Consider the following 27730-nt stretch of genomic DNA (forward strand, 5'->3'; position numbering starts at 1 on the left):
TTGAGAAGTTGGATAACTTGCTGAGACGCTGTCTCGAATACATGTGAGAGCGGGGGTGGAACTCCGGCCAGTCTGCCTTCAGTGTGCAGGACTCAGCCCCGCACTCCAGGGTCCCGGGACAGCGTCTCAATGGCCGGCACCTCCGTCCACATGAGCCGGCCCCCTCCCGCCTCTCCAGGCTCGTGGTTCAGCATCCCTGCTCATACCCCTGCTCCAGGAGCACCTGCTGTGTTCCCTGCACATGCCAAGCCGTGTCCCCCTGTCCCTGCTGTCTGGAACGCCTGCCCCACCTCCTACCCCGGGACACTTGGCCTTTTACAATCAGCTCAGGCATCACCTCCCCCAGGGATGCTGGGTCTGAGCTGGCCCTCTAACCCCTGTTTAGATCCTGTGTGTATATCGTTCACATTTCCACCTCAACACTTAAGAGCTCTCAGGCTCAGAGACTGTGTCCTTCTGTGCACCCCAGAGCCTAGTACCAAGCCTGGCCCTTGGAATCACATCAATGATGGTCATTGTTTTTTCTTAATTAAGGTATAACTGACATGTAACATTATATTAGTTTCAGGTGTATACATAATGATTCGCTATTTGTGTACATTGTGAAATGATCACCATGGTAAGTCTAGTTAGCACCCGTCACCGTACAGTTACAAATTTTTTTTTCTCATGATAACTATTCTTAAGATTTTCTCTCTTACCAACTTTCACATATGCAATGCGGTGTTATTAACTACAGTTGCCATGCTGTACATGACATCCCAGGACCTGTTCATTTTATAACTGGAAGTGTGTATCTTTTGACCCCTTTCATCATCAGGATGACGGTCACCTTGAGCTATTTTGTGTGAGTGCCTTGTATCCGCTTCTCTCCATTCTGCCTTGGACGCTAGCACCCCGTGGACAGGCCCTGTGTCTATTTAACTGGCTTCATACAGCAACTGCTTTGCGGCAGTGCAGGTCGGCTTTAGAAGTGTGTGTAGAAAGATGACGAGGACCTTTGCTTCCTTTGCTTAAGTACAGATGCAAGCCCAGAATCACAGGGCGGCAGTGTGACCGGTGTGCTTCCGGCTTCTACCGCTTCCCTGAGTGCCTCCCCTGCCAATGCAACAGAGATGGGACTGAGCCAGCAGGCTGTGACCTGGAGACAGGGTCTTGCCTCTGCAAGGTAAGACGGAATGTGCAACGCTGGGGACGTTGGCCACTGACCATTGTGGAGGGTCTTCATGCTGAGTCATTGTATAAAAATCGGTGGGAAATGGGATTGACCCAAGATAGATTTCCATAATGACTATAGCATTTTCTAGTCATTCTCATCGGATAGAAATAGTCAGAAGCGAAGACCTCCCCCCCGCCCCCGCACTGCTCTTGTCCTTTGAAGAGGCCACAGACCTTCTTAAGAATCTGATGACAGATATATACTGTCTTCAGAAAAATCGACACAAACGTTTGTCTATAATCTCAAGAGGTTTGTGGGTTCCCCTGAAGCCTATTCCTGTCCCATGCAACCCAGGTTAATCATCTCTGCTCCAAGGCATTCTGCAGGGTGTAGGAGAGCTCCCGAGTCCCAGTGGATGTTCTAAAGCGGTAGTTCCCCCATATTGTGAATCCTTCTGGTGCTCTTTCTCTACCTTCAGGTTGCCAAAGGGCATCTTATGAAATTTAGGAAGTCCTCTCTTCCGTTTGTACATGGTATAAAAGTTTAAATAACGAATGTGGTAAAAAGCCTAACAGCCATGTAACTGTGCATGCTTTGTTAGCATCCATGTTCTATCATCTTATGTTGATACTTAATTTGTGCACGTAGCTCTCTCCAATCAGAGAACCTTTAGAAGGAATGATCGCGTTTCATGTTTTTCTTCAATAGGAAAATGTGGAAGGTACGGAATGTAACGTGTGTCAGGAAGGGTCATTCTACCTGGACCCAGCGAACCCCAAAGGTTGCACCAGCTGCTTCTGTTTCGGGGTCAGTCATCACTGTAACAGCTCACATAAGAGAAGAGCTAAGGTAGGCAGGGCATTAGACTCCTTTTGTTTCTACTTAGTACTTCCAAATGAGGAAGTAATGCATTGGCATGAGACGTGAAGGGTTGTGGGGTTTTTAACATCTTGCTTGGTTAGAATGTTAAGCGTTGTGCTCGCTGGCCCTCAGCCTGCGGTGTTCTGTCCCCAGATGTCCTCATGTCCCTCAGTTCATCAGCTCTCTGCTCAAGTGCTTAGAGACGCCATCCCTCACTCTGTGGCTTCACCCTTCTCTGTGTACTTCGTAGCATGTATCACAGTTCTAAAGGCTGTTTATTACGTATCTATTTTCTCCACCACTCACATGTAAGCTCCTTGATACAATCCCAGTGCCTTGAGTAGGATCTGAAACATAGTAGATGCTCAATAAAAACTCATTAAATAAATGGAGTTAGTTGTTCTTGCCCCTTGTTTCTTCTTATCTGCTTATCTTCCGGTTTTACTTTCCTTCTCACCTGTTTTAACCACATCTTCTCTTTAGCCACTTGTAAAATTAATTCCAGGAAACTAAAACTTTTGTTGCTTTCATGATTCCATGAATCATTAGTCTCATGCTTGCTTTCTTGTGTGACATGTCTTAATGTCCAACAAATATTCAAAGAAAGATTGTTTTCTCTATTTTACTGCCTGCCTCCTGAAAGGAATGCAGGCTTGTAATGGGGGGGGAAAAAAAAGTTTGTAAATCCACCCTGAAGTCTCCTCTTCTTACCCTCAGGGGAACCCGGAAGCATTATTCTGACTCTATGTCTTGTCAGTTCCTTCTTTTTCTTCCCCTCATAGTTTAACTCCTGGCTTCCTTTGTGATCTGGGGAATATTTAATTTTGATGCTTCTTGGGACTTCCCTGGTGGTCCAGTGGCTAAGACTCCGTGCTCCCAATGCAGGGGGCCTGAGTTTGATCCCTGGTCAGGGAACTAGATCCCACATGCCACAACTAAGAGTTCTCATACTGCAACTAAAGATCCTGCCTGCTGCACCTTAAGACCCAACACAGCCCAATGAGTAAATAAATATTTAAAAATAATAATAATTTTGATGCTCCATTTAGAGAAAAATAATGACAGCGGTCCACTGTATTCCACATCACATTTTCTAAGGAGCTCACCATTAAAATGCGCCCACAGTCCTCGTTATTATTCACACCCTTATTTGTGTATTATTTGAATATTTTCTGAACACCTACTAAATGTCAGGAACCAGGATGTGTGCTGGGCAACAAGGATAAGTCCCACGTGCATCTGGTCACTACCCTTTGAGAATTCCTAGTTGCGATGGGTCAGGTGGGGGCTGAGTGGGAGTGGGCTCCCTCACTGGAGTCAGACACGAGAGGAGATACTGGAGGGAAGCCTTTGAAGTAAGGTGGCTGCCCCACAGCTCTTTCTACTCTGCATAATTCAACCATCGCCAAAGACGCCATGGGCACACGTTTCCATCCGTTGCCTCTGTGTTTCAGTTTGTGGATATGATGGGCTGGCGCCTGGAGACGGCAGACGGAGTGGACATCCCCATCTCCTTCAACCCGGGCAGCAGCAGCGTGGTGGCCGACCTCCAGGAGCTGCCCTCAACGGTTCACAGCGTGTCGTGGGTCGCCCCTGCTTCCTACCTGGGGGACAAGGTAACCATGTCCTGCTGTTCTCCCGCGCTCTTGCTGGACCTCCTCCGTCACTGCAGGGCATCATTTACTGGATGTCTGGAAGGAAGGTTCCGGAAGTTCAGGTTACTAAAACTGAAGAACTTCAGTTAATCACAAATGCAGAAGATAGAGAGGCTGAGTGTGTACGGGCCTCAGGGGCCCACATGGTTGCTCACCAGCAAAGGAAATCCTGCACCACGTTCTTCCTGATTTTCACTTAATGCCAAAGAAATTTCCTCTGGGGAAATAACCATTTAAATAATATCTGCCGCGAATGGCACATGTATGCGTTTAAATGCCAATGCTGAGAATTCTTTGTTTTAAAGCAGAAGAAGGGCCCCTTGTCAGGAAAACAAAAGCCGAGAAGTGACTCATGAGCTTATTAAAAGAAGCACAGGATCCAGTGACGGCACGGCTTTCATTAGTAGAGTCACGTGTGGTTATGAATACATTTTATTTCTTTTTAAAAAATGTTGATTGGAGTATAGTTGATTTACAGTGTTGTGTTAGTTTCAGGTGTACAGCAGAGTGGATCAGTTATACATATACATATACCCACTCTTTCATTAGATTCTTTTCCCATATAGGTCATTACAGAGTATTGAGTAGAGTTCCCTGTGCTGTACAGTAGGTCCTTATTAGTTATCTGTTTTATATGTAGTAGTGTGTATATGTCACAGATGTAAAAAACAAACTTATGGTTACCAAGGGGGGAAGGGGGACAAGAGGGATAAACTGGGAGACTGGGAGTCACGTGTGGTTAGACGCTCCTTGGGGAGCTTATAAAGGAGTTGCTTTTCCTTTGCTGCGTAAATTATTATTCCAGGATCTGACCACCTACACTCATTTATACGGACAGAAGTGTGAGCATCCCATAGAGACATCCTCAGGTGACATATGCACCTGGTGGCCCAGGATAGAGCTTTGGAGAAGGGGTGGATTTCACAGGGCCCAGCCCAGGTGATGCCGTAGTCTCACATCTACAATGACTAAATATTTGTCCCTTGGCAGCCTGAGCTCTCTGATTCTGTCTTCAGGTTGAAGGACTATGGATTTTGACCTCTGAGTATGGGGCATGTTGCTCCTCTCATATATCCCCACTTCTCCCTCATGTGATATGCCTCTTCACGTCCACATGGCGAGCCCTGTACTTACTGGTCATCTAGTCCTGGCTAACAAATGACCCACAAACTTGGAAGCTTAAAGCAACAGACCGTTATTTTCTTGCCCAGTTTCCATGGATCAGGAATCCAGGAGTGGATGGCTCAGGGTCTTTCATGCAGTTGTGGTCAAGATGTCAGCCAGGGCTGCAGGCATCTGGGACTGGAGGATCCACTTCCAAGCTCACTGGCGTGGTTGTCAGCAGGCCAGTGTTCCTGGCTGGCTGGTGGTCAGAGGCCTCAGTTCCTATTCACGTGAGGCCCACCATAGGCTGCCTGAGGGTCCTCATGACATGGCAGCTGGCTTCCTCCAAAGCAAATGAGGGAGAGAGAAAGAGGTGGGTGGGAGAGGAGAGGAGAGAGAGAGAGAGAGCGCGACAGGGAGGGAGAACAACATTTTTGTGACCTCATTTCAGAAATGACACACCGTCACTGCTAACATATTTTGTTCAGTCACAAAGCCCAGCCCACACTCTGGGAGGAGAATTAAGCTCCACCTCTTGAAAGCAAGAATATCAAAGAATATGTAGACATATTTTTAACCTCCTCAGTCCATCAGAAAGACAATACTTAATCTCAATAAGATGATTCAAGATGTTACCTTGGAATACTTCCAGATTCTAAGGTCATAACTCTGTGAAGCTGTGAAGGCTGTAGATTCTAGGGAAGAACTTCAGTGGATTGGGAGCCCTGAAGGGCTGCCCCTCCTCCCTGCTCCAGCTTATCTGCATCTCCAGTAAGGGTATTTTGTCTGCCTTCCCTGAGATGATGTTGCCTCTGATTTCCATCTTTCAGTCACTCCTTCCTTCTTGATCAGTTTTTACTTTAAGGGTGGGAGATATCAGGACCAGAGGTGAAGTCGCTGTCTAAAAAACCCATGATCATTCACCTCCATGTTTCCACCACCGTCATGCTGCGGAGGCAGCCCTGAGAGGAGGCCCGTATACCTGGTGGTACAGGCGGACATGGCCTATGCATCCAGGAGAATGCAGAATCACTTAGGAAATATTCACCATCTGCCCTCAGGGGAAGGGTTTTTTTTGTTTTTTGTTTTGTTTATCGGGGTTTTTTTTTTTTTTTTTTGCGGTATGCTGTGACCTCTCCCGTTGCGGAGCACAGGCTCTGGACGCGCAGGCTCGGCGGCCATGGCTCATGGGCCCAGCCGCCCTGCGGCATGTGAGATCCTCCCAGACCGGGGCACGAACCCGTGTCCCCTGCATCAGCAGGCAGACTCTCAACCACTGTGCCACCAGGGAAGCCCGGGAAGTTTTTTTTTTTACAATTTATTTTTAGAGGTTCATTTTGTAACTGATAGATATTAACAAAGTCTCTCCATTAAATAGGAAAGCAATGGCCTAGATTTATTAGAATAGCCATGGATTAAATAGACATTTTGGTTTAGTCATCATCTAGAATAAAAGCATCTTATTTGTTTCTGCGTGACTATTTTTCTTTTTAACAGAAGTATCTTCTTGCTTGTAAAACTCAATCATGTTCATATTAAACATTTTAATTGATATAAAATGGTATAAAGTAGAAAGTTAAAATGCCGTCTTCAATTCCACTCAGTAGAAATGACCATTGTTAACAGGCTGATTGTGTATCTTTCCAGATCTATGTGCCAGTGTACTTCGTAGATGAGTTAATGTTGCCATGTTCTCTTTTAATGCTTGTGCTATTAATCCTACTATTTCAATTTCAGGTTTCCTCATATGGTGGCTACCTCACCTACCAAATGAAGTCCTTTGGACTGCCTGGTGACATGTTTCTTCTGGAAAAGAAGCCAGATGTGCAGCTCACCGTAGGTGTCAGACATGACCCAAGTAGCAGAAAGTGGCGGTTGCAATTGGAGCCAGTCCAATTTTAGGATATCTTGTTAAGTGGCCCACAGAAAGTTTGGATTAAGTCATTTCCAATATTTTGTAGAAACTCAAAGCGAAGTTTAGAGCATGTGGCACCTCCTCAGGATCCTTGGTCCCTGACCATCCCAGCCCCAAATGGTTTCTCTTTTCTTCCCTTCCAGAGAACTTAACCATCTCTCACTTGGAGTCTCACAATCACTGCCTCATCATAAACTTGTTTTATGTTTCTATCTTTCAATTTTGTCTCACAAACATTTTTGAGACCTCCCTGTTTGCCAAGTCACATTGCTGGGCTCATAAAGGACAGGTGATCCCTGCCCTCAAAAAAAAGTGTAACCAGGAGGGGACATGAGAGAAATGACCAAAGACCTACAGTCCACTGAACAGTAAGCCTTTGAGACAAAGTTCAGACAAGACTCTGTGGGAGCTGGAGTCCAAGTGGGGGCTTATGTAGTCGGTGCCCTCAGAAGAGTTCATGGAAAAGGTTAGTTTTGAGCCACGCCTTTAAGAATGAGCGTGAGAGGAGAAACACCCTTCCCCTTCCCCGGCAGAGAGTAAGTTGAACCTAGGCAGAGGAGCAGCGCTCCAGGGGTGAGCAGTCCAAGTTGGCTGTGTTATCAGCATGTGCCGGGCCATTGAAAACAAGCCCGGAAGGGTAGGAAGGGGGGTGTTTAATGCCATGATGAGGAGTTTGGCCTGAGGTAGACAGTGGGGAGCCCCTTTGGTTTTCTGAGAAGTGACACCCGCATGCTGTGTGCCAGGCACACAGTTCAGAACTGCAATCTGGAAAATTTCCTTGAGGTAAGGGGTGATATCACATCCTGCATTGAATCCCCTACAATGTACAGAGCCTCGCACATGGGGTGAGGTGCCATAGCCTGAACTTGTGCTATAATTAATGCGATGCAATTCCAGCTTCCTGAAGGGTTTTCTTGTGTCATTCACGGTGTAAGAGGGGACTGGAAAATCCCACATGCCTCATTCCAGATGAGGGCCTCGCATTCTGGTAGCTTTTGTGTTCAGGCATGGCCGTGTTGTGTTTTGTTTCTACTGGCACCCAAGTGTATTGAACTGTTGTTTTAAAAGGTTCTCAAAGGAACCTTTGCAAAACAACTTGAAAAGGAAGCATTCAAGATTTTAGAGTTATAGTCTAAGGAAAAATAGTTCCATGATAAAAATACTGTTATGACATGTTGTATTTCAGCTTCATTATTTTTGCAGAGCATCTCAAATTCAGGCCATTAGTATGCCTATATTTTACTGCCTATATTGTTATGCAGACTGTTGGAATTCATGGAGAAGTGATGACCAAAATTTCTTCTTAATTTATCTTCAAATATGGAAAGTACTTTAGGCTCATGAAACATTTACTCCGCTGCTTTGTTCCAAACCACTGAAGTTAAAAGCCTATGGGCATGTTTCTTAGATTAAGGTTTTCAATTAGTGATCGCAGATAATGCTTTTCTTTCTGAAAACTGGCTCTAATGAATGAAACCCTTTGGGGTTTGGTGCTACAACAGAAAAGCTGTACTTGTGTGTGTGGGTGTGGGGTGAGAGTGCTGCTCGTGGGTGCTGACCCTCCCATGGGACCTCGAGAGCCACCGTAATGGGGACGAGCGTGCGGAGGCTAAGTGAGCAGGGCTGGGTCCTGCAGGGTATGGGCTGCAGGGCTAATTCCTCCCCTACGTGCCAGCTCTGCTGCTCCCTATGTATGCAGCCTGCACAGGCAGCCCTGCCAACTTTCTACCCTCCCCGCCCTCCCCACTAACCCACCCCCCAAAGCACTTTCTTGCTACCCATGCGGTCCTGTAGGCAGTAAGGAAACCAGCACCTCATGCATTGACTACAAAGCATCATTAAAAAAAAAAAAAAAAAAAAAAAAAAAAACTGTTTCCATCTTTTTAAGCCACTTTCAGTCAAGAGAATTTTCCTGGTTTCCTATTTGTGAAAATGAACCGTGTTAGGGCTTATTATTCCATTTCCACGTTACTACTCCTTTTGCCAGTCAGTTCATTTTGCAGCTACTTTTTTAGAATCGGGCATCTCATGTAATGCAGGTCCATAGACATTTGTTCCTAGATCAATCATAAACCTCAAAATATCCCAACCAAGCCACTAACACATTCATGCGTTTCTTTAAACAGGGTCAGCACATGTCCGTCATCTATGAGGGGCCGAATCACCCCCGGCCAGACCGGCTGCATCATGGGCGAGTGCAGGTGGTAGAGGTAATGGAAAAGCAAGCATGAAATTCTTCGTGATGAGCCTTTTTGTCCCACGATTTAGTTCTTTCAAAGAGTTGTTTTTCTGACTTATTTTATGGATTTAAAATATTAACTATATTTATATAAATGTAATTTAGATATCTAAATTAAAAACATAAATTATATAAAATATACAGGGCTCCATCCTCACAGGGCTTTGTTGCACCATCTTTATGGCTCTTACCACTGTCTCTCCTGTTTTACACCTAAGTATCCTTGTTTTGTCAACTCTGTGAGTCTGTAAATGCTATGACGTAGCTCCCTGTCATCCTCAGGCCTCCCTCAGTGCCTGGGACCTGGTGACTGTCCAACAAATGCTTGGGGTGAATAAAAAGTCACAAAAACATCTAACACCAAAAGAAGTAAGAATAATATAGCTAAATAAAGGAGAGCTCATCAAATTATAAAGCATTGTGTTAAACCTACATGGTTACAATTATTCCTTTAGAGTGTTCCAATTATATTATTAAATACGTCCAGTGAGGATTAGTAAATACATCCTCAAGGTGATACTTTTTCAAGTACCTTGAACTCCCAGACACACTGTAACATTTCTGTACTGGTCCACCCATACAATGGAATACTATTTGGCAATAAATGGAACAAAGTATGGATACTTTCCACACTGTGGATGCACCTCAAAAACATTACACTGAGGGAAAGAAGCAAGACACAAAAGCCCATCTATTGTGTGATTCTGTTTATATGAGAGAGGTGATGCCAGCAAAAATGGTGAAGAACCTGTTTTTCCTCCATAAAAGCAATGTGGCAGAAATGGTCAAAATCAACTATTTTAGAACTCTGACAATTAACCAAAGGCTTGTGGAATCTGAAAAGCATTTATTCAAGAAAAATGGCTGAATCTTTTTCCAGTAAATGCACACTACTACATGACCTGCAGTTGGTTGAATTTGCGAATTTGTAACCACAGGTATGGAGAGCCAACTGTGAAGTTATACGCAGAATTTTGACTGCTCATAAGGTTGGCGCCCGCATTATTCAAGGGTCAACTCTATGTTCAAAAGAACTGAAAACAGGATTTTGAAGATACTTGCACACCCATGTTCATTGCAGCACTACTCGCGATAGCCAAAAGGTAGAAGCAACTGAAATGTCTACTGACAGGTGAATGGATGAAGAAAATGTGGCATGTACATGCACTGGAATATAATCCAGCCTTCAAAAAGAAGAAAATCCTGTCACATGCTAGAACATGAATAAAACTTGAGGACAGTACACTAAGTGAAATAAGCAAGTCACAAAAAGACAAATACTGTGTGATTCCCCTTGTATGAGGTATTTAAAGCACTCAGATTCAGGGCTTCCCTGGTGGCGCAGTGGTTAAGAATCCGCCTGCCAATGCAGGGGACACGGGTTAAAGCCCTGGTCTGGGAAGATCCCACGTGCCGCAGAGCAACTAAGCCCGTGCGCCACAACTACTGAGCCTGCGCTCTAGAGCCCGTGCCCTGCAACAAGAGAAGCCAACGCAATGAGAAACCTGTGCACCGCAAGGAAGAGTAGCCCCCGCTCGCCGCAACTAGAGAAAGCCCACGTGCAGCAACGAAGACCCAACACAGCCAAAAATAAAAACAAATCAATTTATATTAAAAAAAAGTACTCAGATTCATAGAAACAGAAAGGAGAATGGTGGTTGCCAGGGGCTGCGGGAGGAGGAAACGGGAGTTATTGCTTAATAGGTGCAGAGTTTCAGTTTTGCAAGATGATAAACTTCTAAAGATCTGTTGCACAATGACGTAAATATAATTAACACTCTTGTGCCCTACTGTTAAAAATGGTTAAGATGGTAAATTTTATGTTACATGTTATATACCATCATAAAAATAAAATAATATGAATGTGTGTGTGCAAGAAAAGATTGTACTATCACAATAATGAACATTTAATGAACCATCTGAGCTGTGTGACTTATTCAGTTTCCATGTCTCTCTCCTGTATCTTTCTCACTCTCACTGCTTGCACAAATAAAAGTGCATTTTACAATAAGCCTAACACTGGGAAATCTGATTTCATTTTATTGCTCCTTATTTCCTGCCTTCATTCTTTCCCCCTTCCTCATGGCCTTCTCCCTTCTTGGAAATAACCCAGGACATGTGACTTCTGAATATAAATCCACTGTGTCTACTTACCTATCTTATTTTAGTATTTTTCCTGATGCATTTTATTTATTTTTCCCCTGATGCATTTTAAATGGCTTTATTGGATTCCTTCTGGCTGGCTGTCTCTGAAGGCCCTGGGAGTGAGCTTACCACAGGGAGACCTTGCCTCTCTGCTTTCACATGTAGGGAAACTTCAGACGCACCAGCAGCGGTGCCCCCGTGTCTCGGGAAGAGTTGATGATGGTGCTGTCTAGACTGCAAGGTGTGCACCTCCGGGGCCTCTACTTCACCGAGACACAGCGGCTCACCCTGAGCGGGGTGGGGCTGGAGGAGGCCTCGGAAACAGGAAGTGGACGTCGAGCACAGAACGTAGAGATGTGTGCCTGCCCCCCTGACTACACAGGTGACTCATGTCAGGTAGGAAATGCTCCTAAACCATAAAATCCCCCCAGGGTCTCCTGTGGCTGGTGTTCCTGTCTGCTGTACGATTTGGGGCCCTCTGACCATCAAACAAATTTCTGCTGGGCTCTAGCTTCTATCTTACCTGGACCACTTGCAGGTGTTAAATAGGAAAAAGAAACCACAAATGTCTCAAAATCCATCGGAAAGCCGCAGAAGCTCGGTGGATCCTGGGGGTTGCAGAAATCTGGACTTTCTGGGAAGCAGGAAGGACCCCGCCCATGGGCATCCCCGTATGTGGGCCACTGCTTTCCCAGTAGCTGACCCAGGGTTCTCAAGCCTTTCTCTAATCCAGAGCCTCCCTCCACCACCCACCCCAACAGTTACAGTCCACTGAATATCCTGATTATTCAAAGGAAATTGCAGTCCAAGTTTCCAGCTCACAGCAGATCCTCATTTGAGGCCCAGTCAACCTGACTGTCCTCAAGTGATTAAAAGGTGCCGCAAAATGAAACCATTTCATGTCTCAAACTGCAAATAATGTTCTCTTCCTGAAGAAAGGGGAAAAAACCACAGTGGTTAGTACAATTAACAGGAAATAGCAGGCATTGTCATTCTGAGAATTCCAGACATGCCTCGGATGTGGATTTAGCGACAACCTTCACTTTGCATCCTGACCCCTGGATTGCAGAAAACCCCAAGGTGATCTGCACGTCAGTTTCTTTTTTAACCTGCAAATACAATATATTTGCAGGTTAAAATTATAATATATTTTGCAGGTTAAAATATGATCTACCCACCGTGGTTTTCTCAGGACCCCTACCATGTAACTTTTAGTCCACAGATGCTTCTATTCTTCTTCCCCCTGCCTTCTCCCTCTTTTCTAGCCCGATTAAAAGAAATTCGGAGCCCAAGGGAAAGAGAGGGACCTCTGGATTACCACCCTCCTGCCAGGGCGTGTCCTTGGCGCATGACTCAGCCTGTGATTTACAGCGGTCTGTGCTGTCTGGGGGGTGAGGTGGGTAGAAGGTGATGCCTGCCCCACCTGGCAGGAATTACAGAGCGGCGCGCTTCCCCACGGGACTGTTATGTGCGCTCTCTCACAGGCTGACTCATGGGTGAAGTTTACAGGTGGGGCCTCCTGCCGCAGACAGCCTGCCTTACCTGAGTCAGCCAGGCCTGGGCACTGAGTGGGAAGGGCAGGTATAAGAGGAAGAGGCAGAGGTCTGCGTGCAGCCAGCAGGACACCCAGAGACCAGGATGCCCCCGGCAGTGTGGGGGTCCACCCGGAGCGCGGGATGGCTGTGGATCTTTGGGGCAGCCCTGGGGCAGTGTCTGGGATACAATTCACAGCAGCAAAGGGTAGTGCTTCTTCAGCTTCCCGGTCAAAGCCAACGGCAAGCAAGTTATGTGGAGTTTAAACCCAGCCAGGTAACGTCCCTTTTACATTTTGGGTTGGGATGGGGAAGGGTTCCCAGCTCCGTGAGATTTTAAGTTACCGCGATGAGTGAGGAGAGGGTGGGCTGGAGGAAGGGCTGATGGCTCCCCATCCCGTTGACAGGCAGTGTTTATGACGGTGCCTGACAGATTGCTCTCCTGAGCTGTTAACCACAAATCCTATAAACATCAGCCCACCTGGAAGTGCTGAGACAGCTAGAGTTTGAATGCCTGTGGGATGTTAATATCTATGAAACTTTGTGCCCTTTTGAGAGTAACCCAGGCCTCAGGACAAAAGAGTCTGTTGCCTATAGGCTTCCGAATTCTGCTTGGGAGAGAAATTACCCACAAAGTTAACCATGAGAATCAGTGAAATCCCTTTTTAAGAAAGTGATGAGATCAATTTTCTTTAATACCTAACAGATGTGCTTCAATTTGCCAGACATTAAACACTCGTAAATTCTGCTTTCACTGTCTTTAAACTTTCCGGATGGTACATGTATATTCACAGAGAAATGGATCATATGGCTGTGGAAGTAGCCCTGGAAACTTGATAGAGACGTAATTTTATCATTTGTACTACAAACGTTTATTGGAAAAGTTATCCTGAAAAATTATCACTTAAGAAAATGATTAGTTGCAAAGCCTCTTTACCGAAATAATATATTAGGATGCATTCATTTCCACTTAGAATAAGTCTTCAGTACAATCTAATTAGTTGAACGGCATTTTATGTTAAATCTGGAGTTTGTTTGCCTTATAGAGGTGAGAAAATGATTATATTTCAGTAACTGACAAACATTCTGAGGGTCACATGATGCATAACTTGCAGAGTACTTTTCTGTTTCTAATCAAGAGCAAATTAAGATGGGTGATTTACTTTAACCAGGATAGACCATCCTACCCCCACAAAGCATAGTTAATTAAGGCTTTTACTGGACATGTTGTCATAATCAAACCAGATATATTTATTTATTTGGATAATTTGTTCTTTACCAAATTGGATTATTTTATAAGCATCTAATGTGATATATGGTGATAATTATAAGGCACTTGTCCCTTGTTAGTAGAGATTGTATATACGATCACACCACCACTGGCTGAATTTCATTCAAATATATCTCAGTCGTGCTTTCAGCTCAAGAACATTCCTTTCATATTTGGATTCTCCTTTAGACAAGCCTATTCATAGAACACATAAAGCAATCTAAGTTTTTGCAATGCATTCTTTTGCCTAAACATGGTTCTTAATAGCTGAAGGGAAAATTATATTGTAAATTATAGTATTGTTATTGTGTACAATTTGGCATCATTGTGTCATTTTTGGAAGGAGCTTCTAGCCAAAACTGGAATATTCCACTCTAGGGAAGATGTGAGCTTCTTTCTCCCCCAGCACATTGGCTTCTTCCTCTCCCCAGCCTGGCCAGCTAGAGACCTTTAAGGCCATGGATGAATGAGAGCAGATTTCCCTTGACTGTAACCTCAGAGTCTCATAGACGTACGTGCTGTTTAAAGAGATTAGATAAAAGATGATCTTTTATGTTGAAGTATTAATTTTTCCTGATGCTTTAAAAAAAAGCTGTATAGGAGATTAATGAAAGAAACTAGGGTTAACATCTGACTTTAATCAGTGCACTGATTGGCTCTGCCAAAATAAAGAAAATGGCTATCATTCTCTTTAAAGACAGAAATCTAAATAATTTTTAATGGCTGGTATAATGATACTTGCTTTTTTTTCTATTGGGGACATTCTTCACTAGAATCCTTTTAAAAAATATCTGTTCATCAAAAGAAAACCGTAATTCTTTTCATCCACATGAAAAATAATCACGTGTGTTACACTGGAAAGAGACAGTTCGTGGAGATAGAATTAATCGAAGCAGTATTGAACAAGAGGAGACCACACTCTGGAGATTTCCTCAGGCTGGGTCTTGGTGTTCAATTGGAACCAGACATCCCTGCCAAGTTCTGTACTAGGATGCAAGCTGGTTGCTTTCCCTGGGGTTCCCTGTAGCCCATAGACCAGTGAGTGGCAGTGAAAGGGTCCCACCGGTTCTGCCACTGTTGTATAGATCCCAGTGAAAACCCCGTCTTTCCTCCTCCTCCCATACTGCTCCCCACCAGCCCAAACCCACACTTGGAGAGGGACTGGCTACCCAAAGAGAACTTGAACTTGAAGGGATTTGCTCAGAGGCCCTCCCCCAGAAGGACTGAGGTCCTGATCCTCTGCTTTTTCAGCACTCCACCCCTCCACTGGCCCTCAAAACCACTGGTGGGAGGAGAGAGGCATCCTACTTCCATACTCCCCCCCCACCCCTCCCCCTGCTCTGATTTCCTCACCACACGTCTCCAACGTGGGCACCAACACACACACCTACCATGGTGTGAAAACAACAGAGAAGCTGACCAAAATAGCAAGTGGACCTGGCTCACATTTGAAAGTAGAAATCCACATACCAACTAAAGGAGTGAAGATAGAAAGGTGAATCCTTGACAGTCAGAATGGTCACCTGCTTTGGATGATAATTTCTTTCTCTGTATTGACTAAATGCTCTGTTTGAAAAATAGGGTTGTAGCCCTGGATACTATCGGGATAACAAAGGCTTATATACCGGACGGTGTGTTCCCTGCAATTGCAACGGACATTCAAATCGCTGCCAGGATGGCTTGGGAATATGCATTGTGAGTAAATTGATGCCCTCATGCTACCAGCAGACAATCTATGTCTCCCCATCCCCCTCTACTAGGCCCTGAGATATCAAATGTCGCATCTCCTACCAAACCCTAGATAAAGGTTGCCGTGTGAACCCAGGGGTCTCCAGGTAACCAAGCTGAATTATTTCCCACTCACTTTTCCCTCCATTTTAACGTGTGCCGTCAGAGAACACCTGTCTGAGCAATTGACTTATACCTTAGATTCTAAATCTTTCTCATTAGATGATAGTAGTGGGTAGATCCTGGGGCTTAACTCTTGCCAGGGTATAATAAACCAGAGCTACTACTTTGGACCCCAGTTTTGCTGGGGTGACAGGAGGTCGCGAGAGGAGACCTCATTGCTGTCAGGTAGCTCCAGAAAGCGATGAGAGGAGGAGGAGCTGCTAAGAAGGGCTGAGGGCACACACTCACTCACCGCCACGGCCGCCAAGGCAGTGGGTTTATGGGGGAAGACAGGCGAGGGGAGTCCCAGTGGTTTACGACTTAGCCACTGGAAAACTATCTTGTTTTGGAACATGTTAGAAAATTCTCGCACAGGAAATTAGATTCTCAGGAGATTTTTCTCATGCATCCTGACGCAGAACAGTTTTTATTCTGCTGGCTTCCTCCCTGTCCTCAGAGGTCCTCTCCCTGGGGGCCAGGGCCTCCCCATTAGAGGGAGGACGGACAGTTCCAAGGAAAGGAGAGCTCACCGGTGCCCCCAGGAAACCAGAGCCCCCGCTTCCGTTGTGCCGTTTGGAGATCCATTCTCCTGACGCAGGTTTCCTCTGCCTTGTGTAAGGCAACTAGAGTGTGTTTCAGCTCTTTGAGTTCCTAGACTATTTTATGCGCGTTTGGCATGTCCCGGGGAGCTGCTTCTTCTGCAAGACGGGACAGGCCAGGACAGGAAATTGTTGTAAAGAGCCTGATGGAATATTCTGTAGGATTTTAACCGTATGAGTTCAAAAGGAATAAAAGATGTTGGGTGATGTTGTCTTCCAGCTCTTAGGTATCTCAAATAATAGTTTGTGTTTCATACTGTATGATGTGTGTAACACAGGTAGACAATTTCATGAAAATACTTATCTTGTCGTTAAACCATTGCTAGATGTCGAGTCCACTTTATAAAAACTGCCGAAGAAAAAAGGGAGTTTTCTCTGTGGTTCAGCCACCGGTGAAAAGATCACTCGTGAGAGTCGTAATTCATGTTTTAATCAAACAACAAGATTTTCTTTCCCACTTTTCTTTGAGCTCCATCTACACTTGTCCCTAATGGCCATGTAGCCTCTAGAAACAATTCATTCAGGGAACGCTTCCTGAGTATTTGCTCTTGTGGGAGGGACTGAGCAAAGTGCTGGGGGTTAAAACCATCGGCCATAATCCCTAGTCTCAGGAGGCTTGCTGTCTCGTGGGGGGATGTACCTGTGTGCACACATGCATGTATGCACCTGCACACATGTACACACACGTGTACAGGCACACAGGTGCTGCTCAGTGGCAGGCAGTGATTGCTGGCACTGCTCTCCGTCGTGGCCTTCGTGTGGGAGCTGAGGATGCAGCCCTCATCCTCAAAGAACAGAAACGAGGAAACCAAGCACCTTCCACTGGCAGATGGGACGATCTGCAGATTGGCCTTTGCCTCTCAAGGTCCAGAGTCAATTTTAAAATCTGGGACCTTCACACATGTGCAAATCTCCCTGTTGTTTCAAGAATAAGCTTTGATGTGTGAAAAGAAACCAGCCCGATCCCTGGCCAATAAAGCAGTGTGTGTCCAGTGGGGAGGGAGCTGGAGGTGGTGATGCATCCCGGGGGTGCTGTAGGCTGGAGGGAGCTCTGATGACAGGCTCCCTTCTCTCCACCCAAGGCCCTGCCTCGCCCTCTTCTCCTGGCCTTTCTCCCCACTTCCCCTGCCTTCTGTGCCCAGTCACCCCTCATCTTCCCCTGGGTTCCCAGTCCCTTCCCCTTTCTCTTCTCATCCTCTCTCTTCAGTTTTCCTCCTTTTTACTCCCTGTTGCTGGAGCCTGTCTCCCCCTGCCCCCAGGATGATTTATCTGAAACTCACAGCTGACTCGGGGCTCCCCTGAGGCTCACAGCCAGATGTCCACACTCCTCGGGCGACCTCAGGGCCCCCTTGATCTGCGCTGCTGCTTCTCCAGCCGCATCCCGCCCCCTTGCACTTCACCCTAGGGAATACCAACTGCTTCGCATTGCCCACACACGCCGCTGCGCTCCTGCAAGACTGAGGTTCTGTGCACACTGATCCATGTGCCCAGAATGCCCTTCCACACTTCTCCACCCAGCTCATTCCTCTCCTCTGTCCCCACGCAGGCATCATCGCCTCCCCTGAGGTTCCTCTGCTCTTATGACATGCTGCCACACGTTTGTCATCGTCTTTCCCACATTATATTGAAGATGTCTATTCACAGGCTTCTGTCTACCCCTGAGTCAGGGTACTGATCCGTCTTTGCATCCCTGGTACCTAGCATAGTTGGGCATCTAGTTCGTGCCCAGTAGATGTTTGGTGTCCCATGGAGTTCGGAGAGCACATGCTGTGGGAGTGGATATGGATTCATTCATTCATTCACTCATTTACTTATTCACAGTAAAACAAGGAAACCTGATGGGCAGATGCCTCAAATTTGCAGGACTGATGAAGACAGATTCCGGGGCAGATACTTTCACCTGAGGTTGAGGGGCATTTCAGACATTCTTATGGGACTTTAGCAAGTGACTCATGTTCTGACCCCCTCCTACACTCCTCTCCCTGTGCCCCCATAAAGGACCAGAGTTCAGAGGGATTTTTTGTAGGATACAGGTGGCCTCACTGCAATTCTTGTTTCTCCACGTTCTTATTTCCCCAGTGTTTTCAGCTCAGAACTAAGTAGAGATAGGACTAAAATAGCTCTCTCCAGGAAGTTCTTCTTTAAAATTGTCATTTGGAGTTATAAAAGAAAGGAAACTAATGTGGAAAGGTAAACACTTAGTTCAAAAGAACAGATGTTTCTGAGAGAGTCAGGGCAGCCGAGCAAAGTAAAGGAAGCTGCCAGCACCCTCATCTGATGCCCTGAGAGACTCCTCTGTGGATCCCACAAATCCTCCCAACAGCCTTGGAAAGTGGGTATTATTTTAACTGTACATTTTAAGAAAATTAGAATTGTATGTAAATCACACACCAGTAATATTGATTTATAAAAAAAAAAAAATACTGAGGCCCAGAGAGGTGAAGGGACTTTCCCAAGATCCCACAGCTACTAAATGTTAGAGTGAGATTTGAACCCAGCTGGTCTCACTTCATTTCATCCTGTCTCCCGATGGTAACACCAAATAGCTAACAGAAGGGCACCTCCTTTTTTTAGCACCAACCATCATTGGCTAGATAGGAAAAGCATGTGGTTAGCAAAACCAATATCACTCTGTAGTGTCAGCAGATCTGAGTTATAATTGTGTGAGTAATTAAGAAGACAATGATCTCAATAGCAGTAAAGGTAAACAGCAGTAAAGCTGTTATTAATGTTACTCTTTATCTGTCCCAAGAACTGCCAGCATAACACTGCCGGGGAGCACTGTGAGCACTGCAAAGAGGGTTACTATGGGAACGCTGTCCACGGATCCTGCAGGGTCTGCCCGTGTCCTCATTCAAACAGGTACTGTGGGAGTTGGAAAATAATCTATAGAGACAGGAGGTAGTTTGGTGGGTGCCTAGGACTGGGGAGGGGGCGGTGGGAGGGAAATGGTTAGTGACTATTGAAGGGTATGAGGTTTCTTTGAGGGGTGATGAAGACACTCAAAAATTGCAGTCGTGATTGTACAATTGTGGGAACATACTAAAAGCCATTGAATTGAACATTTGAGACGAGTGAATTTTATGGTATGTGAATGCTATCTTAATAAAACAGTTCTATTAAAAAAAAGAACTAACAAGAAATGCAAACCAGAACCAAGACAAAAACAGACATTCCCAGTTGTATGCTTCTGGGTTTTGCCTTTTCCTCTTTTCTTTTGCTGTTCATTCAGCCCCATCATGAGGCTGCCCTCTCTAGATGCTGGGGAAACTGCTGTAAAGAAGGCTGGCAGAGACTCCGATCTCATGAGGCTTTACCTGGAGAGTATGGGGAGAGGGGTGGGGGTAACCATCACACTCAGTAGATACGTGCGCAAATCAATCTGAAGTATAATTTCAGATAGAGATAGGTCATGCCCTTGATAAAAGGGTTATGTTATGGGTAGTGAGTAGATTCTTTACAGAGGGTGGTAGGAGGGCTTTCTGGAGTTGTTGGACAGGGACCAATGAACAATGAGATGGAGTAAGCCGTGGCATTATGATGAGGGTCCAAGGCAAGGAAGAAGAAAAAAAAAAAAAAAACAGACGAGAAAGCTCCTGTGATGATGGGTTTGTGGACAGTAAGAAAGCAAGTGTGGCTGGATGGCAGTGAGAGAGAGACGGCCAGGAGATGAGGTTGGCGGGGCAACCAGGATTCAGATCCTGTACCTTGCAGGCTAGAATAAGGCACTTGGATTTTATGGATTTTGTCCTCAGTGTGATGGAAGGCAATGGACAGTTCTGTGCCGCAGAGAGATGTGATCTGCATCATCATCCAGGCTCTAGTAAGGCCAGTAGATGCTGTGGGTAGAAAGCCACCATTTTCCTTTCACGATAATCCAGGTTCTGCTTGGCCTTGGCACTTCATCATGGTCTTTCTCATCATGACATGTTCACTGTGGGTCCAAACAAAATATAACAGGTAACTAAGTGAAGCAAGATTTGGTTTGAAGATCAGAATGATGCTGATAAAGTATCAGTAGTGCACAGGCCGTGGAACAGTTATGGACCAGATATTGATTGATTGATATTAGCCGAGTTAGCAGAGAAATTGGGCAAGTCAAAATTATCAGAGGTCACCTGCCCAATGTGGCTTTTCTGGAGACCCATATTTGAAATGTGTATCCTGGTTTGCTCTCTGTGTATTTGATACTCGTTAAACCTGCCCAGTCCTGTGGCTTTATTTGTAAAGGGATCTATCACTTGACAGTTGCCCAGGCTTGTTTGAACAGAAGCTAGAGAGAATAAGAAGCAGCAAGATTTTCACGGGGTGAAATTTTGGGGGTAAAGCTGTTCATCTTTAGTTGCAAAGCATATTATCATCAAGGTCAGCTTCTAGCATCTGTGCAGTTTAAGTAACATTCAGTTCCTAAGATTTATCAGTAAAACACTATTTTTTCTAATTCTCCTTCTGGCGATATTAATACTGCTGACAAATTTCTAACTGTCCCTTTAGAGGTGTAACTGTATCTAATTGGCCAAGAGAAGCTCCCCAAATAAGAATTCTTTTACCAGCCAAAGATAAATGGAGTTATTTCCCCTCAGATTTATGTCAGTGTAATGTTCAGTAGTCACAGACATTTCATAAGGAACAAGACTTTTTCATGGTCTCTTCGTTTAATTTTTTTTTTAAAGAAGCTTCTCAAAATACACCAGTTAAGAACTAAAAGGGAATTGAAATTCCAACAGCCCGATTGGAAAAGTGTGGAAATCACCAACGGCTGTGCCCACAGAAATACCTGGGCATCGAGCATGCTCTGTGCTTCAGCCGCCTCTGAGGCTCTGAGGGCCTGGCCCACCTACCACTGTTTCTTCCCAGAAGAGATTGTGCCCAATATAAAAGAAGTAAAATAAACAAGGAGAAAAAATTTTTTCTTTAAAGAACCAGAACTCTGTTCTTTTTTTTCTGCCTAGACTTGTTTTATTCCTTCCTTGTTAGTTCTGGAAAAATGCTGTCTAATCATCTCTTCCAAAGTGTGTTACTTTACTCCGTCTTAAGGGAAGGAATGTATTTCTCCAAGCCAAAAAATGAAACAAAGTAAATGCCTTCAGTCCTTATTCAGCCAAATTTGCCTGATGTCAGCTAAAGGCATTCATCATTATCTCTACAAGTCTTGATGGGCAAAATTTTCTTCACACAAAAGGTAGTCAGACACTTGGTTTCCAATTTCACTTAAGGCAAGTCAGGTTCTTTATGGCAAAAAATAATGAGTGTAAAGTCTATCAGCTTATGTTTCTACTGGGGCTTTTCTCTGTCGTTCTTCAAGTTTTGCCACCGGCTGTGCTGTGACTGGGAGAAACGTGAAGTGCTCCTGCAAAGCTGGATACACAGGAACACAATGCGAAAGGTGGGTGCCGCCCCTCCCCCGCCCCCTTCTCTCCTCCCCGCGTCTTGCAGGTAGGGGTGGGCTCTTCCGGCAGGCTGCTGCAGGCACCCTGGCTGTAAGTGGGGCTCTGCTGGGCTGAGGCTCAGAGCTAGGGCTGGGGCTGCTGGTTTCATTGAGGCTGGAAAAAAGTCTCTTGGGAAAAATACAAGTGTGCTCACTTGGTAAATCATTAACTTCCTTCTCTTTCTTGTTTTGTACCTGTTTTAGCCATTTGAGAATGAGGTCCAATATGCCATAGTCCTATACGCTCCAGCAAACACCCCTCTACATACCTATATATATACCTCTACATACCCCTACTCCCGGGCACACCCCTACATACCCCCCCAACATGTATCTATATACTCGTACCACCATATAAACTCATCCCTACATACTCCTATCCTCACATATATACATCCCTACTTGCCTGTACACAAATGTACAACTCTGCATACTCCTACACACGCACACATATCAGCAGCCCTAGGTATTCCTACACACACACACACCCCTCTTAATGCCCACACGACATTATGGACACTTGGAGGACAGCCTGTGTCTCACTCATTTCTGAACCCCCAGTACCTAGTGTGGTACTATTCATACAGTAGGTGTTTGTGAAACAAAAGAATTCATGTTACAAAATGGGAAGTACATACTTGATCGTAAAGGGCCACAGAGCCAAGCTTTAGTTTTTCCTGAACAGTATTTCATGATTAGCTACTATGCCCAGGGCACTGCCAAGTATTGTGAAGGCTATAGAAGGTACTTGTCATCTAGAGGGGAAGAGAGCACACGTATATCTGGAAAAGTAACAGTATAACAAATGAATCATATGGATAACATTTTAAAATTTAAAATAACTTTAATATAAGATCAATACATAATTATTATAGAAATGATATAATACAGGTGAGCAAAGAACTAATATGTACCATACCCCTGCAATTGCCCTATGCTCATGCCTGCCCACCTACAGTGCTTGTTGTATGTTCTTACAGATCAGTTCTATATGCATAGATTTTTCTTAAAAGAAAAAGGTAGATTCCTATTTTGCTTTCTGTTTTGTTTTCTCATCTAATAGTACGTTAATAGTATATTTCCATATCAATAAGCGTTCATTGATCATGTCAGGACCAGGAAGTTCCACTGAAGTTCCATAATCCCCCACTATTGGCCTTTGAAATAGTTTTACTGTTTTCCATTCAAAGCAGCACTAAAAGTGAATCCTTTTTATCTAAATATTTGTGTACATAAATCCTCAAGATGTAATTATAGAAGCGATCCCTTGGGCCAAAGCATAGGGACATTTTTCAGGCTTTCGATACATTTTGCAAAATTGCCCTCCAGAAAGATTGTGTCTGTTTACCATCCTACTAGCAGCAAAAGAGCAACTGCCTGCCTCCAGTGGATACTAAGACTGTTCACTTTTTTAAAATATTGCCAGTTTGATAGGGAAACATTGTATGTCGTTTTATTTTACATTTTTTGGTAATAATTAGATTGGGTTTTTTCATGTGCTTATTGACCATTTATAAATCTTTTTTTGAATTGCTTTCCAGGTCTTTTACCCATTTTTTTTCTAGTGGAATGTTCTTTTTTTTGTTGTTGATTTGTACAAATCTTTTAGAGGAAACGAATGCTTCATACTATATATTGCAAATATACTTCTCTGTCTTGTTTTTCATTTGTATATTTTTTGGTTTGGTTTTGTCAATTCTAGACCTGCAGTAGTTAGGTTTTATTATACTTGTACCTACTCTTTTATTCTTTAGGGTTTCAGCCATTCGTGTCATGCTTGGAGAGGTTTATGCATATGCAAATGTGTATGCATATTTTGTTTTAGTACTTCTCTGGTTTTATTTCTCACCTTCAGATCTTGATGGTGAAAATTTGGAACCTCAACTTTTTTGTGGTATTGCATCTCACAGGGCAGATAGATTTAGGGTCTACATGTCAGGCAAAAATTGACCAGAGCTGGCATAACCTTGACCGGAGCTGGCATAACCTTGAGTATCCCAGTGTCCCATATCTCAGTAATACAGGGGCCATGTTGCATGAAATGCATATGTCATTTGGTTACACCCAGAATCACACCCTGTAGGGTGAAACAGTCACTCTAGGAGATGCACAGGGAAACTAGACCAGTGGGGGAATAGCAGGTTCACACCTCTCATGTCATGCTCACTGCAGGACGTGTGCTCACTGAGATGGGGTGTCACTCGAGCTGTTTTTCCCTTACACTCATGCTGTCATCCTCTCATCCATCTTTGGCTAAGTACCGTTAGTTGAATTCACTAAAGCTAAATGTGTACAGAATTTCTTTTTTTTAATTAGGGGTTTGATTTCAGATTTTATTTTATATTTTAGTTTTTATTTATTTTTTGGGTGTGTTGGATCTTTGTTGTTGAGTGCAGGCTTTTTCTAGTTGTGGTGAGCGTGGGCTACTCTTCGCTGCGGTGCACGGGCTTCTCATTGCGGTGGCTTCTCTTGTTGCAGAGCATGGGCTCTAGGTGGCTCAGTAGTTGTGGCACGCGGGCTCAGCAGTTGTGGCTCATGGGCTCTAGAGGGCAGGCTCAGTAGTTGTGGTGCACGGGCTTAGTTGCTCCACGGCATGTGGTATCTTCCCGGACCAGGGCTTGAACCCCTGTCCCCTGCATTGGCAGGTGTATTCTTAACCACTGCGCCACCAGGGAAGTCCTGTAAATGTGTACGAAATTTCTATACAAACTTGGATTTGTTTTGTACATTTTATTTGGTTCTTGTGCCATTACCACTTCTGTATCACTTCTGAAACTATAAAATGACTTTGACTATTTGGTTAAGTAAGTCTCCCCTCGTAACCCTTATTTAAATTTTTTCCTGGACCATTCTGGCATATTATTTTTCTGGATAACTTTAGAAGAATTTTACTTAAAAAAACCCACAAAATTAATTCAACTGGATTTCATAGTAAGGGAGGGCTACTCTAGACTGGGGTTATCTGAAACATTTTATGGACAAGGTGGGACTTAGGTATGTCAAAGGGATGACTAGAACCCAGTGGACCTGGGAGGTGGAGGGGGAAGGCAGCTCAGGTCAGGGAAGTAATGCCAGAAAGTCCAAGGGCCTAGAGTGTACCTGCCACGGGCAGAAGGAGGCAGTGCCTTGTTATGGGCATCAGCTGAGAGTCTGGACACTATCCTATGGTAAAAAGGAGCAATTCAAAGTTCTTCTATTTTTCATTTCTGCCGGAGGAACATTGCTCACACTTATTCATTCTTTCCTTCGATGAAAAATGGATGGAGATCCTAGTGTAAGCCTGGCCCTGTGCTAAGCATTAGAAACACATCAGCAACCAGAGCACAGACTCTGCCCTCAAGGGTTTTCCAGTCTAGTGGTGGACAAATAAGCTGTTAAAATAGAGAGAGAACATAACCGGGCTGCATCAGGCTGCAGCAGGAGGGGCATCAACCAGCCCTGAAGGGTGAGGGACGGAAGGCGCAGCTACACTGAGACGGGAAGGACAGGTGGGGTGGGGAATGGGCTTGGGAGGGTCTTCCAGGCTCCGTGATTTAAAAGCTATGCGACTCCCACCTGGGAGAGGCTTCCTAATTTAATCCTCCTTATGGTTTTGCACAGACAGTGAAGTGGAAAACGGCACCAGGCTGGAGGAGACATCCATTTGACAGGCAACTGATTTGAAAAGGGAAATTCTTAATTAACAGTTTTCTCAGCTTAGGTTTGTTAAGTTTGATGTCTCAGGAAAGCAAGCTATTGTTTTTTTGTTTTTTTTTAAAACTTTTCCACAGCTTAATGCCATTTTAATGTCGAATTTTTTCATTTGTTAACACTTACTGAGCATCCACTCTGTGCCAGGCTGCCAGGCGTCATCTGGCACTAGTGGTTAACTATGCAATGATAAATACAAGCACAGGGTAAGGTGAAAAGTAAGCACAGGGCTTCCCTGGTGGCACAGTGTTGAGAGTCCACCTGCCGAGGCAGGGGACACGGGTTCGTGCCCCGGTCCGGGAGGATCCCACATGCCGCGGAGTGGCTGGGCCCGTGAGCCATGGCCACTGGGCCTGCGCGTCCAGAGCCTGTGCTCTGCAGCAGGAGAGGCCACAGCAGTGAGAGGCCTGTGTACCGCAAAAAAAAGAAAGTAAGCATATATGCAGGAGCTAGCTGGGCAGAGGTGGGGAGGGAATAGGAAAGGCTTCCCTCCTCATCCCGTGCTCTGGGACACATTTCTCCCTTGGCCACACAGAGCCACAGGTGACAGACGTGCTGTCTGCTCTTTATTTGCTGTACCAATGTCATCTATGAAATCAGGAAGTTTTAGTTTAGTCCATTGTGTTTAGCACTACCATAAAATGAGAATAAAAGAACCGGTTATTTCATAATCGGTAACTAATGCTTTGCAAGATTAAGGAAGAAGCAGAATCAAACTTCCTGAATATTTATGTAACTTTAAATAAGGTATTTTAAAAATATGTATCTTTTACATAGAAAGTTTAGATATAGGTGAGACATCTAAAGAAAAAGTATTTTAAACCAAGATCTTCTGCGTAGCATGGTTTGTTAGGCAGAATATGGGGCTGATCACTTCAAATAAAGCCCTATTATCAGGACAACCTGCTTAGTAGACTTGGATAAGCCACCTCAGCTTAGTTACCTTCTTGATATTTAGGAAATACATGGGTTTTCTGCTTCCTATCCATTTTCCGAAATGTAGAATTCCAAATGACACCAATTACACATACATACATATATATGAATATTTTATCATGTCTTAAAGTGGCAGTAGCTACCTTTTACTGAATGTCTACTATGTGCAGGCATTGTACTAGATTCTTTACTATATTATCTTTTATCTTATATCCACCCACCAAAATAGGTATTGTTAGTATAATTTTTCATTCATTCATTCAGCATATACTTACATCTGACACCTAATATGGATCCAGGCATTATCCCAGGTGCTAGGGATGCATCAGTGAGCAAAACAGCCCACCCAAAAAAATCCACAACCTCATGGAGCTTAACATTTTCATAAGAGGAACAGATGAAGAAACGGAAGCTTGAGGGGTTAAGATAACAGCCCAATATTACATGGACTGTGGTGGAGACAGAGATCTAGCCAGATCTTCCTGATTCAAAACCCGTGTCCTGACTTCCCTGGTGGTCCAGTCGGTAAGACTCTGTGCTCCCAGTGCAGGGGGTCCAGGTTCGATCCCTGGTCGGGGAACTAGATCCCACATGCCAGCCACAACTAAGAAATCTGCAACCCTGCGTGCTGCAACTAAGACCCGGTGCAGCCAAAATAAATTTAAAAAAAAAGATCTCCCATTCACTTTGTTATACAGCAGAAACTAACACACCATTGTAAAACAATTATACTCCAATAAAGATGTTAAAAAAAAAAACCCCAAAAAATCTGTGTCCTTTGCACTATATCACCAGTTTATCCATTGGTAAAGCATATTTAAATTGCCTCAAAGTTCTTTGATGAAAAGCTTAAATGTGAGAAAGTCAAATGCCATATTTCCTTGATTCTATCAATTCCATTGATGATAAAACACCACACACACATAAATTTAATGACAATTTAGGGGGGATAGAGTGGAAGTGGAATTTTGCTAATGAACAGAAATATTTTAATTTACATCCCAGTTCCAGAAACATTAACATGTGTTTGTGTTATTTTTTGAAGAAAACAGAAACTCACAATCAAGGAAATATGATCTTTTACCTTATAAATAAGGAACTGAGTTCTCATCACTAAATCATCTAGAATAGTAAAGGCTCAGGCTGAGGTGGCAGTTGTAACTGCTCAGTTGTTTAAGCCTCTTATGTACATCACTGCAGCAATTAGTGCAAATAAATGTGAATTATGCAGGCTTGAAATAGTACAATAGGAAATATTAATAAAATCCCCCTTTATGCAAAATATTGAAATTGTATGAATTTTACTT

The 27730-nt window shown here is 44.3% G+C and overlaps 1 protein-coding gene across 4 annotated transcripts in view; it reads left to right on the plus strand.

Moving 5' to 3' along the window:
• The window catches only part of LAMA3 (laminin subunit alpha 3), a 242513-nt gene that overhangs the window by 150201 nt on the left and 64582 nt on the right, over positions 1 to 27730 (plus strand). For 3 of the 4 annotated variants that reach the window (XM_060119680.1, XM_060119677.1, XM_060119679.1), the window contains 9 exons: positions 1024 to 1168; positions 1868 to 2008; positions 3475 to 3636; positions 6517 to 6615; positions 8821 to 8904; positions 11244 to 11474; positions 15462 to 15575; positions 19122 to 19231; positions 21675 to 21755. In XM_060119680.1, coding sequence (XP_059975663.1) covers positions 1024 to 1168; positions 1868 to 2008; positions 3475 to 3636; positions 6517 to 6615; positions 8821 to 8904; positions 11244 to 11474; positions 15462 to 15575; positions 19122 to 19231; positions 21675 to 21755 — 1167 coding nt within the window. The remainder of the gene's footprint in view (positions 1 to 1023; positions 1169 to 1867; positions 2009 to 3474; positions 3637 to 6516; positions 6616 to 8820; positions 8905 to 11243; positions 11475 to 15461; positions 15576 to 19121; positions 19232 to 21674; positions 21756 to 27730) is intronic. The other variant, XM_060119678.1, reaches the window with a different exon arrangement.

The sequence above is a fragment of the Mesoplodon densirostris genome, chromosome 15, assembly GCF_025265405.1.
Source record: "Mesoplodon densirostris isolate mMesDen1 chromosome 15, mMesDen1 primary haplotype, whole genome shotgun sequence".
Classification (NCBI taxonomy): Eukaryota; Metazoa; Chordata; class Mammalia; order Artiodactyla; family Ziphiidae; genus Mesoplodon; species Mesoplodon densirostris.